General features: G+C 47.2%; 1 protein-coding gene across 6 annotated transcripts in view; it reads right to left on the reverse strand.

Annotated features, from left to right (window-relative positions):
- The window catches only part of LOC119441162 (multiple C2 and transmembrane domain-containing protein 1-like), an 80,525-nt gene extending 65,813 nt beyond the window's left edge, over positions 1–14,712 (reverse strand). For 2 of the 6 annotated variants that reach the window (XM_049661823.1, XM_049661824.1), the window contains exons 1-6: positions 14,173–14,712; positions 10,283–10,621; positions 6,996–7,126; positions 3,696–3,888; positions 3,330–3,384; positions 986–1,127 (exon numbers count right to left, since the gene is read on the reverse strand). In XM_049661823.1, coding sequence (XP_049517780.1) covers positions 986–1,127; positions 3,330–3,384; positions 3,696–3,888; positions 6,996–7,126; positions 10,283–10,621; positions 14,173–14,421 — 1,109 coding nt within the window. In that variant the 5' untranslated portion in view covers positions 14,422–14,712. The remainder of the gene's footprint in view (positions 1–985; positions 1,128–3,329; positions 3,385–3,695; positions 3,889–6,995; positions 7,127–10,282; positions 10,622–14,172) is intronic. The other 4 variants (XM_049661825.1, XM_049661826.1, XM_049661822.1 and 1 more) reach the window with 4 other exon arrangements.
- Between the last annotated feature and the right edge of the window lie 235 nt (positions 14,713–14,947).

Consider the following 14,947-nt stretch of genomic DNA (forward strand, 5'->3'; position numbering starts at 1 on the left):
TGGATTATTCAGGGAGGCGGGCATTACTTGCACGAGAAATCTAAACACATATTTAACTAATTAACGAAAATTTCCTTATTAACTTCTTAATTCATTACTTTACGGCACATATTGCAATTTACGAATTGTAGTCAGTGGGATTTCAAGGCGTATCCACTCAGAACCAATTTCCAGAATGATCCAATTTGGAGATATGTACTTTCAAACTCGCTGTAAAAACACACTGCTGTTCCACATATTTTTTAAACAAAACGCCCTATTACGCATTGAAGCAAAAAAGCATCTGAAACGTCCATGTATTTCCTCCCACACTTTGGGAAATAATATCTCCAAATTGGTGTCATTCTGGAAATTCATTTCAAGAGGATACGTCTTGCAAGCTCACCGGCTACAATTCGTAAATTTCAATATGTGCCGTAAAGTAATTAAGAAGTTAATAACGTGAATTTTCGTAATTAGTTGAACACGGGTTTCGCTTTCTCGCGCTAGTAATGCCTGCCTCTTCGAATCATCCAGCTCAAGGACAAGAATTATGCTATCTTCCATAGCTGATTTTTAAAAATTCCGTAAAACGTAAAAATGATCACCCCGTATATCACCTTTGTGCTGGCGCAGAAATGAATCGTGGTGACTTTAGTGCTGACTACACGCTTCTGTTAAACCAGCCATACGCTTAGAAAGCCTGTTTGAAAATCGTATTCTTGGTGAATGTACCCTAAACACTATTAGCCCTTGGAGCAGGTTCTGCAAGGTCACACAGAATGGAGCGAGGTTTGCAACCCTCTGTCGGCGCTCCACGATCTCGAAGGCCCAGACTCACGGTTCGAATCACAGTTCTATTTGTATATACGTGGAGCTAGTGCTGATGCTCGCCGTTACTCATTGCTGTACGCAATGACAGTGACAGCGTTAAGTTCGTATTTCTATATGCGACGACCCATGTTTGTGCCTTCAGAGTATGAGCAGCGAGAAGCGTTCATCTTACATGCGGTACATGGTGTTCCAGGTGGGGTTGACGGTCTTGGGGTCACCTTTGTTCCAGAGCATCTTTGGCGCCAACTCGACCACGCAGATGGCATTCAGCTTGTTCTCGATGTAGTTCGGGGCAATGGTGCTGGCCCGGTGCGCTAGCGTGAACGACCGAGGCAGTGAGTGAACGAGAACTAATGTGACGGCAGCGGAATGCAAGTAAAACAATAATTGGCAGTACTTTTTTTTAGCCTTTAAAAGCTACAAGAGGGTGTGATGTTGGGCTAGTTGGTTTCTTAGCGTGGGAGCAGGGGCAAGAAATGAGGAATGTGATACACTACAAAACCGTTCACACCTTTAACCTTGGAGATGCCATACAGACGCCCTTGACACACCCTGATCCCCTCTGCAACGCTGTTTGGCCCCCTGATGGTTTTATAAATAAATAAAGCATTCTTGGCAGATTTATAAAAATAGGTCGAACGAAAACAACCGTACTGCAATGCATTCAAGGGTGTACGTAGGGCATATTTCGCTGGTTAAGTCTCTAAGGGTGTAAGGGTGTTTCATTTTGGCAATGTATAGTGATAGTGATGATGCCAACGCGAAATTATGTGTACAAACCTCTGTCTTCAGACACTGCTCAATTAACAATGATGTGTTGCTCACTAACAAAAAAAAAAAAAAAAAAAAAAAAAAAACGCGCGCGTTGGCAATACGTCGCGCAGATATATCCGCAGATTACCCGCCTGTTGCTGCAAAACACACAGGTGCATGCTCACCGTTCTGATCGGTGCCCTAGAATTTACGGATATATAAATACCAATTGGGTAACTCTAACCACGTCTCGTGAAGTGGGCTGCAACTGTGCTACTGGCCATCTGCTTACTACTGTTGGCCGATCTCGAGAAATGGGCTCCCACACTTGTCATCCGTTTGCTGTCATGTGTGCGCTGTTCTGTTATGTGTTATGTTCTGTTATGCGCCGAACCTGGTTACGGTATTATCAATTGTCGATTCTTAAGGCAAGCTCGCGCCAAAATGCAGATTTGGTCACATGGTGTTTTTTGATTTCGTTTGTTGAGTAAAGATGCAATCAGGAGGTAGTTTATTCGCGGAGAATGAATATATATAGTTTGTTTACGGCCTCGTTAAATCAAATTTTATATTTCTGCTTGAACGGCGTACTTTTGTAGTTACACGTCTCTAAAAATTTGATGGTGCTAAGGGTGTAATGTGTGAATTTCATCCTTGATGAGATTGTTTGTTTATGCAACGCACCCAGTTTGAGAAGTGTAAGGGTGCGAGTTACCGACACATAAAGCACCGTTACGGGTTTAAATTCATTTACAGAGAACAAAAAAGAGAACGCCACACGAGCACTGGGACATGAAAAAGGGCCAGTTGTAAGAGAAATGAACTGCAACAGGGTGCGACGTTGGACTAGTTGGTTCAAATTAGAATGCATGACAGCAGCGCAACAGTGTGGTGTCTTTCTTGTATCCATCGTTGTCTATTGCGCTCTTCCCCCGCCTTCGATATTTTAAATGCTACCCGCTCGTTTAAAAAGAAAGCGGTAATGTTGCTTAATGTATAGTTAATTAAAAACACTACTCTCTTTCGTTGCTTGTGAGTCGCCTAGGGGTACACGGTTATTTAAAAAGCAAGTGGTAATGCTGCTTAGTCTATAATTAATTTTGGAGATATGTTCTTTCCTTGCTTGTGAGTCGCCTAGGGGATGTAAATGGTTATAAGTATAAATGAAGGGTCAGAAATTAATTTTCTCAAAGGGCCGCAAGAAGCACTGGGACTGTTGCCGGTGGGGTGGATCAATGAAGAGGCAGACACAGCGCTGACACTTCAGCAGCGATTTTCTTAACCGCTGTCGGTAGGAGAGCGCTTTCGATCAGAATACGAAAGTGTTAAACGACCTGTTGACCTGTTTCAACGCTGTAGATAAATTGTGGCGCAATAGGGTCGGGCTCATTAGAGCGGATAGAGAGGCAAAAATGGAGGGCCATCATGAGGGCCGCGGGCTGTAACTTGCCCAAGTGGGCTGTAGATCCAGATATGTAGCAATAAATATCTGCTTCTTCCCAGTATTAGACTGGATAAGTGAAATAAGCACAGAACATAGCAAGTTGCAACAAAATGTGATTGGGAAAAATAAAATTGTTGCCGTAGTGTTTCTAGTAATGAGTCGTCTCATGCTGTTTTGCTTTGAAAGCATGTACTGCTACGAGCGTCTAAACACATCGTGGGTCTTCCGTACTGTTATTTAATTCCGTGGCGTTACTCGAGAATGGAGAACGTCAATAACTTTTGCGACCGCATTCGGAATCACGTGACGCAATGCGTACCTAAAACAAGAACTTCGCCCACGTCATGCAGCTCGCCTCCAACGCTCCAGCGTTCCTGCGAAGAACAGTGGTGCGAAATGATTTAATGATTTTACGGTAGCTCCTTTACTGCACTCGTTTACAGTAAGCGATATCGAGGCACACTATATCCTAAGATGGAGTGTCTCGAGGCCCTGTATCGTTAAGGGCGGTGAGTCACATCGTTACACTGACACATTAGACTGACCGAACTGCCTCTTAGGAAGGCTGAAAGGAAGATGACACTTTGACGAGTCATACGTGACGTGTCCACTCTGACGCTATACTGCGTGTCGACTCCTGTACAATGGAGGGACATGATGAAACGTAGAGCGTGAGGCGACTTACGTAGGCGTCCGAGATTCGCTTCCGAATGAGCTCCAGCGTCTGCCGTGTCGGGATGTCGCAGACCTCGGCGAAGTCCCACGCGCCCACCCTCTCCAGGGCCATGCGGAACCTGATGGTGCCGGCGTTGTCGTCCAAATCTTGCTTCACCTCGTACGTGGCGCCGTACTGGTAGTCGACAAGGTTCAGGTTGAACCTGCACACGGGCGCATGTTCCACATTAACCGCTCACAAAGAAAAAATGTTTTCGGTAGCATGGCTTCGGGCGTCACCCGCGCAAACATACAATTGGGTATGGCAGATCAGTTCTGTGGAAGCCCGCGAGGTTGAGGAAAGTTCGCGAAAGGGAGTGTGCGTGTGCGATTCGTAACAACACAAGTCTATAGGTGAATGCTTCTACAAATGCGTGCATTTAAAGTGTAGGCGCGCGCGCGCGTTGTGTGTTGCATTTTCTTCTCATCTCCGTGACCTCTTTAGAGTACCTTACAGTAGGGTGGCAAACCGGGTGCAGCCGTTGCTATCCTCCTCGCCTTCCTTTTCCCTCTCTCTCTCTCTCACTTTCGGTACGCATGTGAGAGGACCTGAATTCTTTAAAAAATCTTACATGCTGCACCGCTTATGTGTAAAGGACGAGCGGCTGCAAATTTAGTATGCGAAGTGGTGCAACGTTGCGATTCGCCATTATCTGCAAAAAAAAAAAAAAAAAAAAAAAAAAGAAAATTCAAACGTCGTCGTCGCAAGCGAATAATAGTAAGAAAAAATCGTGTCGGCGGTTGAAGTATATACTTTCGCGATTCCTTGGCCCTTGCCCGTCGCGTGCGTCCGAAAAATTCTCGGTCATTTATCCTTTTATAATCTCTCTAGTACATGGTGAGTATATGGTGAGTAACCGGTTATAATTAGCATTACAGCCCAGGTTACATTTCAAATTATGCCTGAAAGCTCTCAGAATAATCTCTGGCATCGAAATTTGTCGGCCTAGTATGCGCAATACCGAGTACCTTAGTACAAAGAAGCAGAATAACGTGAAGTATTTTTTCTTGATTAGCGCTATCACACGAGCCCGTCTGTTCGTACATACAGTATATGAGAATTTTATTACCCAGCATGATGATGTCAGTGAGAGCTTATTTGAGTTTATTTTGTTCATGTCGCACGAGCCATGGCATCCGTCTGGCCCACGTGGTCTGGCTTCCGTCATGCTTTCGCCTAGGTGCGTGGCATTAAAATGAGTCACTTTGTCTTCGTAGTTATCTCGATATATTAATTGAGCTTAATTGACCCACCACCAACCAGGCCTGTATGCACTCGTGTACCGAATCCTGGAACTTTTTCTTTAGTAAGCTACAAAACAACGTTTTTGAATCCAAACCTGCCATGTAGTCTCGTCACTCTGAGCGCACGCATTCATTGCCGCTGCATTAACAGCAAGAGCGTAACAGCGGCTAATTAGTAAAGTTTCTGCTGTTACGCGCCTGTCCAATTTCGTCTGGCGAAAACTAATGAAAGCTATAGCTAAATCAGTCTTGAGCGCGACATATGTGCTCTCCATTGTGCCAGCGGCTCACTTTATTTCGAGGAAGAGTGATTATAGGGACGTGTCTGCTCAACAGCATCGATCTCGCTTGCGTGTTTTTGTCAGAATGGACTTTTTTGTTTCCTTGAATTCATGATCTATTGTCGGCAGCGCTAGAATGCTTTTAGGGATAACGAAACAAAGACTTGTTCAGGAACGAGATAGCAGGCGAAGACGCAGGAAAGAGCAATAGAAAGGACAAGTACGTCGGAGTCTTCTGTCTACGTCTGTTCCTCCTTGTGCCTGCGTCAGTTACCTAACGCATCTGTTAGCTTTGTCACTTTTTTTTACAAAGCTTCTGGACGCTGCTCAGTTGCGGTAAGGTCACGCTACGTGACATTAATAGTTCAAGATGGAGGCTTTATTTTTCTCTCTTGTTTTTGCTTTAGTGCCTTTATAGTGTCGTCTGCAGCATTCAGCAGTGAGATATGTCTTATCGGCTGCTTTATACTTGCGGTATGTAGCTTAGAGACAATTATTATGATGTTTTGAATTTTTGAACGGCTATATCGGCACATGCAGATATCCGGCTGTGACTTGTTATAGCTCATTTACGCTCGATGACACTTTAACGTCGATTTTGCCGGCGGACGGAGGGGCGTGGGAAAGTGATTTCGTTCGTTTTTACTGCAGCTTACACACGAAAACACCATCACATACAAACACACTGGAGAGAAACACTTCACACTGTTATTGACCAACACGATTACACGATGTTGGGAAATTGAAAGTGGCTCGGATCAGAAGACAAAGAGCTGACACTGAAATTGAGAGAAGAAAGTGGGAATGGTAACAGGGGCGTGTGCTGCGTGGTTCCAGTAACCCGGCGCTCTATCAAGAGCGCTGTCATAGCGAACAAGTTGACCCCACTAAGCGCAAACACTGTCACACCGAAACAACAACAATGCTAAATATACTTGTGTCTGCGTGGCAGCTATAGGTCTGACAACTCGTTGTTTGCCGACAATGTTGACCAATTCGTAGCCCGGTCGGGTAGTGGAATGATTTCAAAGAGAAAGGAAGTGGGCGGTGGAAACGGGCGACTATCCGATGGTGTGCCGAAAATTGGCAATTCGCGGATAAAGAAAGCTTGCTGTTGGCACAGGAAACAGGGTAACTGGAGATATCTAGGAGGGGGTCTTGTTATGCACCGTTGCACTGGATTTTACTGACTAGATAATTTCAGCCGTATCAATTTCCCGCCTCGATTTTTCACGAGAGGCAGACTTCCTACCTATTCCCAGCTACGCGCCGTTCATCTTACTCCCACACTAGTGACGTCTGGTGGTTGCAACCTATAAGTAAATCCAAACACTACAACAACATGCGAGAACCTGCGAGATTGAACCTGCCAATGCATGACAGGGATAGTTGGCATCTATCTGCAATGCAGCACGGAGCTATACGAATGAAAACGGAGTCGAGGCCTCGGATTCGAAAGATGCGCCCTGGTTTGAAGATCAATCCAACCAACAATCCAACAGACGCTATTCCGGTTGCGCTTGCCAGGACGTCGGGAGTCGACAGCTTGAGGGCGAATAAATTTGAAGATAAACAACTGAAATATGTCTAAATCCCTCAAGAGGGTAGACAAATTCACGAAACGGAAACGTGACATCTACGCGAATGTGGTGCGAACATGTGTTGAGGAAAGCCGCAAGAGGTTCTCTGAAAAATTTTGAATTTAATCAAGACGATGACTGTGGCACGTGGCCGGTAAAACTGACCGGCCGATGAAGTCGGTAGTGGCCGCGGGGTCCTTGTCCATGATCATGACCTGCAGGAACAGGCTGTTTCCCACCGGTACGAAAATGTCGAAGGGCTCATTCCACACGGGGTCATTCGTGTCTTCCATGACCTGCAGAGGTAAGCGCACGCTAACAATTCGCTCAGCAGGCATACTGTTTGAACGAAGCGTTTCTCAGTGCCCGATGAGAAGCATATGCATCATAGTGTTAAATATTATGCTTAAGAAAGGCACTGCAAGTGTAAACGTCGGTGGACAAAAGTATAAAAGAAAATCAGAACAAACGCGTAAATAATAGACAATAAAAGGCTTCTACTTCACGAATATGTTTAAACCGTAGAGCGCCCCGGCCTTGACCGTACACCTATATAATCCATAATTTCATCTTAAGGACGTTTAGCATTCAATAAACAACAACACAAGGAAAATACCAGGAACACGTGATACACGTATTTTGATGAGATATGTTCAGGTTGCTACGGTATATTGTTAAGCTTGCTGGTGCCTAAAGCTTTACTTGCTAATTTTCAAACGGTGCGCTTCTTTCTAACTTATCTTAAACATTCGTACGCTCTTTCGATGCAGTGTTTAATAACTCATCACTGCGTCATCTCTGCGACGATTTAACGAGCGACATGGTTGATCACGACCCCTCGCGTTTGATATGTCATTTATATGGCTGAATTGCCGTACTAACACCTCCCGTTATAAATGATCAACAGCGCCCGAACAATTGATGTCGTTGGAGCCAGCGTTTCGACAAGGGTGCTGACTTTTCTTCGTCAGGACCTTTACAAAGACAAATCCCGTTGTCGAAACGTTGGTTTCAGCGACATCGGTATATAGTATAGTGATTTTGATGGAAGGAGAAGCGTCGCTCTTTTCTGCCTTCCATGTGGGGGCACGGCTAAGTGACAACATCGGTTGCTCGACAACTGTTTATCACATTGACGCTCCGGCCCTCTCCCTGCGAATCCCTGTCTCGTTTGGATCATGCAATAGGTGGCGTCCGAATCCACGCCCCAGTAGGGAGCCTACATTCAAGCGCTGTTAAAAAAGCGCTTGCCTGTTGGCTCCCTACGCCCCAGAGACCGCCCATTGCGGGTAACAGTAACCGATCTCGAAGACCAAGCTTTTGCTGGTTGCGTGCGCCGGAGCGATGGCGGAGCTGGAGGTACGTCATAAGCGCCATGTTTTAAACATCACCTACAATAGCGTTATGTTTTCCTTGCGCGACTGACCGCTCAAGGCACGCGAAGTGCCTCAAGCGTCCAGTCGCGCAGCAACTGTGCGTGTATTCGCGCGCTTCTTTCAGGCTCGGAAAAACACTTTCATGTAGCGCGTAATGTAGCACGTATTGTTCAACAGAAAGCGGTATCGGGAGTTTTTCATGCTGCTCTATACAATTTTCTCATTGACACTTTTCATCTAATTATAATATTTGCGAAGTCTATTAATTAATTTAGACAAATTATGTAATTAGGCGGAATGCAAAATAAAAATAAAAATAAATAATATGAGTATCTCCCAGCGACTGCAAACCACATTACCTTGGTTCTGTCCCGATACGTGGTATATGCATATTTTAAAATTTTGGTGTACTACAGCTGGGACACCCTGTATATGCGTGAACGTGTAAACGCCTTGAACAGTCGTTAACAAAAGAAAGGACAAGGCGCACATGCGTTCAACTCGCCAAACTAGCTGCATATACGCAAAGTTTCAAGCATAATCGTTAAGGCGTTTCTAAAGCAACAATTCAAAAATTTGCTGCCTGAAGGTGAGTTTCGAAGGTTCCGATGGTCATTCGAAATTTTCCTGTTGCGGTGCCAAAAGTATGGGTATGTAACATTGGAATTTCTCCAACATGTTCCTTCCAACGCACGCTCTATTCCTATACAGGAATAAAATTACACAATGTTTCATTTCGATATGCCTAAACCACACACTTTTTTTGCCACCGAGACATATATCTTAATCAGCACAAATTTCGTAATCTTACGGCACATAAAAAAGCAACTACAACTTCGGAATGTCTGTAGCTTACAGCTTTCAAGGCGTACTTTATTTTCACCAAGCTCCATCACGATGCCCGACAATTCCGAAGCGACTCACTGTCGGATACCCCATGCAGTTTCAAAGCACAATTAACAGAAACTTGCCAAGTTCCTAGAACACGTCGATCAAGTCATGATGATGTGTCTACGTTGCCTCGTGACATCGACCTCGCCAGGCTCCGCTTGCATAGGCACGCATGACTCGCAGCTTCACGCCAATCGCCGTCTCAGCTCATTTGTAGATTTGTTTGTACTGACTCCTTCGCATTACAAACGAATCCCATTACAAACGAATACCGTCACAAATGAATAGCGAAAGCCCGGGCTATGGCCTCTTCCTCCGCCTCCTCCGGAGAAGAAGCATGGACACAGGCGGCCGTAGCTAAATGGCCCTGCGAATTGATTACTGAGAGGGCGTATTTGGAACCAGTGCTATAATCGGTGGCGTCGACACAGAGCACGTCTGTTGAATTGGAGAATTTTCTGTGTAGGGCCTTGGCCCTTTGTCTCCCGCGTGGGATGTGATGTATAGGGTGGTGCATGTTTTTAGGCAGTGGTGGTATGTGTAGATTCGCGTGTATGGGTGGTGTATAATGCTGTGTCTGGGGTCAGTGAGAGAGGGTGGAGAAATGCCTAAGGAGTTGAGAATGTGCCGTCCGGTTTTCGATTTGGAAAGGCGGGTGTATTGGGAGGTGAGATGGGCTTCCACGAGCTCGTCGGTGGTGTTGAAAGTACCGGTCTGCATGAGCCATTCTGTGGACGTGCGTAGTGGGAGGCCTAGGGCGAATTTATAGGTTTTACAAAGGAGGGCGTTGACCTGGTCAGTCTCTTTTCTGAGAAGGCGTCAAGTATGAGAGTGTGTAAGTTAGCTTTGTGACGACAAAAGCGTGTGCCAGTCTGAGAAGATCATTTTCCCGCAGACCGCCGTGTCGGTTGGACACGTGGCCGGGGAGTCTGAGCACGGCTGCTCGATAAAAAAAAAAAAAAAAAAAAAAAAAAAGTGGTCTGAGTGTGTTCTCGGCGGTAGATTGAATTGTGCGCGGAGGGTGTGCGTGTTGTGTCGATTACATTTGGACCGAAAAAGCTGCTCTCCACTTAGAAACCTGCCCACACGTAGCACTTGACCTCACACTTGATCTAGGTTGCCCCGATGCGCGCGCCTGCGCGTGGAAGGCAGCCTACGTAGAGTGCCCGACGGTATACGGCTCACCTTGCTTGTGTACTTCTCGTTGCCCAGCTTGAAGACGACGTAAGGGCAGCAGGACTCCCTGTCGTCTATGGGATCCAAGTTGTGGGCCCTGAGCAAGAGGAACCTGACCACGGTGTCCTCGCGGGCGGCGAAGGCTGTCGTCAGCAGGTTGGACTTCGGCGCTTTTTCCGGCAGCTGTGCTCCCTTGTCGTCGTCTGCCGACTTCTTTCGGTACGCCTGCGCGTTCTTGAGCACTGGACGAAGAGGCCATTTCACTGGCGTCGGTGGAAAAGGCTTTGTCGGCGTCTCAGCCGTGGGAGCGGGGGAACTGGCAGCAGCGTCTGGTCGGCTCTTGTCGCCCTGCCTGTGTGGAATAATGGACGCACGGATGCTGTACTGATGAGTTCGAATTATGGATACCAGTTTAACGCGATAGCTTTAAGCGCCCCGTGTCGCAGAAAATCCGGCGTCGGCGCCGTAGCCGGCGTTGGCATGCCGTGAGCGAAAATTGCCGTATATATTATACACGGCGCTGAAGTTCTTCTATCACTAAAGTTGCTCATACCTTGTCTTGCATTCTTTACAAAGTTATTCCTCGGAATTTTGAGAATGAGAGCCCACAAACAAACGTCACGAAACAAAACACCGACAGCGCATGCCTTTTACGTTAACTCTTCTCAGACTGAAATATTAAAAGTGCGAAACAACAACGGAAGATCGGCCCACGCAAAAGGCACGTTTCTATATCAGAAAGCTCGCGTTCGCGCATAGCATTCGCCGCCAGCGTTTCCCGGTAAACATTACAGTTACATCAGCTGCAGTTGCCGGGAGGCGTGGGATAGCAGTAAAAACGAACTGCAGCATGAAATCTGCATAAGTTATATAATTTGAGCATGGCTGGTGCTCTTAATTATCACATTGTGGCTTTTGTTTGTCTCGGTCTGCGGCATCTCTTAAAAAAAGACACATTACGCTTCGTACAGTAATCACTCATTTTTTGACAGACAGACAGCTTTTACTGGTTCACACAGGTAATAATGATACAGCATAATTAGACGGATAACCTAACTGGCTAGTGACCAGTCCAATAAATAAAAAAAATACGTTATACATCACTGGTAACCCTACCTGTGCACATGATGTCTTCTCTTTTCAGTTATGAAAGTTAGTGAACTTTGATATGGTAAGAATATTTTTATTGCGATAGCAATTATATGGACACTCCTAAGCGGATTTCTGCCGTCGGCGTCGCCGTCGTCATCGCCGTGAGGTTCCGTATGAGGTCAACGGCGATGAAATCGTCGCCGCGCTCTGGACGCTGTATGTGCGAGTGGAAGGGCGCGAGGGACGCGCGCTTTTACGGGGAGCGAACGCACGCCGCAGAGCAAACGCGCGTTCTGCGACGTGCTCCCTGAAGGGCTGCAGAATTAAGCGTCTCTTTCCTCATTTACAATCACCATATATAGAGAGCAAACGCGACTTCTTCTGTCGCGCGAAATGCCGTGGGGGGACGGGATGGAGGGAAGGGAGGCGACGTTTAGCTGCGGCAGCAAATGCGTATTTATATAAAAAAGAACACCGCATATCCACGGGGTGAATGATGATGAGTGGGCGAAGCTCCGGAGGGAATCATCGGTAAACCGTGAATCTTCCGTGTAATTCGCCCAGTCTCGCCGCACTAAATCGAATGATTGACTTCCACCAATGACACGCGCCATATGCGACGTCATTCCTATTTTATAACAGCGCCCTTCATTATAATTGCACCATCTCCCGCTTAAGGGGACGCTAGCACAAACGCGTTAGAAACGTGCAGTACTCTTTAGTAAGGGGGAGAGGCCACAGCGTCTTACGCAGCCGTTTACACATGCCGGAACGTGCACCGCGTTTGCCGACGCCATCACATAACTGCTGAGAGAGTATAACCCCCGTATTCATAAACGCTCCTCGACTTGAACTTGACTAGCCACCGCCTTCAACGCGTTTCGAACGCGCTGCCCAAGGCGGTGGCAAGTCAAGTTCAAGTCGAGGAGCGTTTATGAATACGGGGGTAAGACGGTGAGGCCACAGCGTCTTACACCAGCTTCTTACACGGTCCGTAACGCGCTAGCACAAACGCGTTAGAAACGCGCAGTCTTTCGTTAATGTTGGGTATTTGTTGCCATCGTGGTGCGTGTGTCCATGTGCGCTTCGTGGAGTAGTGGTTAGCGCCGCGCGTTCGGAAGCGAGGGGTCCCTGGTTCGATTCCGCGCTACGGACACAACTTTCGGAATTTTTTTTCTCATAAAAGTAGACGTGGCTACCTACTACGACGACGACTACTACTACTACAGAGGAGGGACAGACCCACACCCTAAGGAGCTTCGCCCCTAAAACGTTGCGAGGCGAGAAGGTGGATAAGAATTCCGACGCTGCTCGACGAGTGTCCCATTCTGATCTCCTCGAAAACCTCCGAGCCGCCCCCAGAGGCACCGGCAACAGTCATCAACGCCTCGCGCGTTCGGAGCGAACGCGGGCAAAACGCCGACGGCGTCGACAACAGTTGTGCGCGTTGCTGGTGCTGCTGCATGTCCAAGTTTATACAGCTGATAAAACTACTATCCTTACTCCGCATAGCTCTCTACTAATTTGCTATCGCAATTGGTGGTTCGCCTTTCGAGTGAAACTGCGACAATTAAAAAAAAAATTGTACAAACTGCAGTCCTATTTAGGGCTATGATATGCAGCTTAGAACTTGACCATAAAGCCCCGTATTCACAACATCAGCCATGAGAGTATCGGGTATCCAGTTTGAAGGAGTGCCCTTTAAACAGGACCGCGAGATGTGTCACCAAGTCCGTTACTTTTATGTATTCTTTTTGTCATTTTTTTGACACCATTGGCTCTGGGAAGCAGTCGGCAAGTATTTTTCATAAGCCAGACCAGAGATTGACTCCAACCAAATAAGGAAATTTACTAGCCCGACGTTTCGGAACCAATTCGGCTCCTTCTTCAGGGGTAATTCTTCGGAGGTGGCGGTGTGCCGCTTTTAAAAGGTCCATCGTAAGAAAGGAGAGGAAGGGGGAGAGAGCGTAAGGTGCGGAAACACTTGACAGGGCACCTGTTCGAGACAGACAAAAGAGGGGGGTGGGGGGCTTTGGCGTCGCTGGTCGGCCGGGGTGACCGATGCTGGACGAAGGGAAGAAAGGACCCCCGCTCTAGGTCAGCAACACCAAAAGAACTCGACGACGAGTTCTTTGTGTTGTCAAAAACCCATTTCAGTGGTTTTTGAGTGTTCATCTTTTTCGCTGGGTCATTGTCGTGACCTACATGACACGCATGTCATGACATTCATGTCAAGACATATCATTCATGTTCGTCATATACTCTTGCCATAGTATGCCAATTTGGGTACATACCAAGTTAACGAAACGACCATGAGAGCACAAAGACGTAGGCGGCTAGATAGATAGATAGATAGATAGATAGATAGATAGATAGATAGATAGATAGATAGATAGATAGATAGATACTGTCAAAGTAGCAAAAGTTCGCCAAGAAATGGTTGGCATTTAGAAGTAGGTCAACGGAGGAGTGAGGTGCGAGAAGAGTTCGCGTCAGCGTTGGTTGTTTTCTTCTTTCAATAAAATCACTACTACTATATACGTAGCTTTGGTCAAGGACTCTTGTCTGGGAATGCCGTAGGGAAAAGGGTGAGGAACGCGCTAGGAACGCCGTCACCCATGGACGCCAACGCGCCTCATCCCCTGCCCGTTCGCAGTTTCGCTGAATTCGACCATATTCACAGAGTGGAAGGGGCGGTTATTCTTTTTTTCGAAACGCCAGAAATGCATCAGTTATCAGAAATCCAATTAGCCCTGTTTTCTGCCATGCATTCGGTATGCTTATCGGCGTGTTTCGGTCAAGTCAACGTGCCTTTCCGGTAGCTGGTACTCGGGCGTCGGCGCCACGATCAGCGGAGGCTGACGTTGAAGAGGCGACTGGTCGCGGTACTCATTCTCCGCGTTGAAGGCCGGGAAGGGGCGCATTAACGGCAGCGGCTGCAGCTCCGGCACGGCAGGCACGGGGGGCACGGCCGGTATCGAAGCGTCGGGAATCCAGGGCGGCTGGCGCACACTTCGCAGCCAGGCCTGGATGTTGTCCTTCTTGTTGGCCGACATTGAGGAACCTCCACTGCGTTCCACTCGCTGATGAAGATGGCCTCTGCGTTTCTTGGCTGACGGGGTGTAGAATGCCTGAAGCTAAAGAAGGCTCGCGCGCCTGGTTGTTGCTGCTGCTGCTGCGGCTGACCTCATACATTGACGCATACCCACCGCGGTGGAGGAAGAAGAACTGTATCGCTGCATTGTTTTATAGCTAATCGCACTAACGTCGTTATTCTCATCGTGAGATGGGTTCTGCCGGAATTTTTACAGCGAAAGCTGTATATGGCTAGGCGAAACGAAAAACCGATCGTCTCATGTTTCGATAAACGTCGCCATTGGCTGCGCCGTCAGTTACGTCGTCAGTGAACGCGTTCCGCCATTGCCACGTTGACGCTGCTCTGCCCGCAAAGCCATCTCGGTTCGCTGTTGTCGCATGCGTTCGATATCTCGAGTTAGCTCGGCGTCGTGTGTGATATAGCGGTTTCGGTTTAGAAACCCACATATCCGCTCCTCGGGGGCGCTGTTTGCAACTCAGCACGCC

The sequence above is a fragment of the Dermacentor silvarum genome, chromosome 2 (assembly GCF_013339745.2).
Source record: "Dermacentor silvarum isolate Dsil-2018 chromosome 2, BIME_Dsil_1.4, whole genome shotgun sequence".
Lineage (NCBI taxonomy): Eukaryota > Metazoa > Arthropoda > Arachnida > Ixodida > Ixodidae > Dermacentor > Dermacentor silvarum.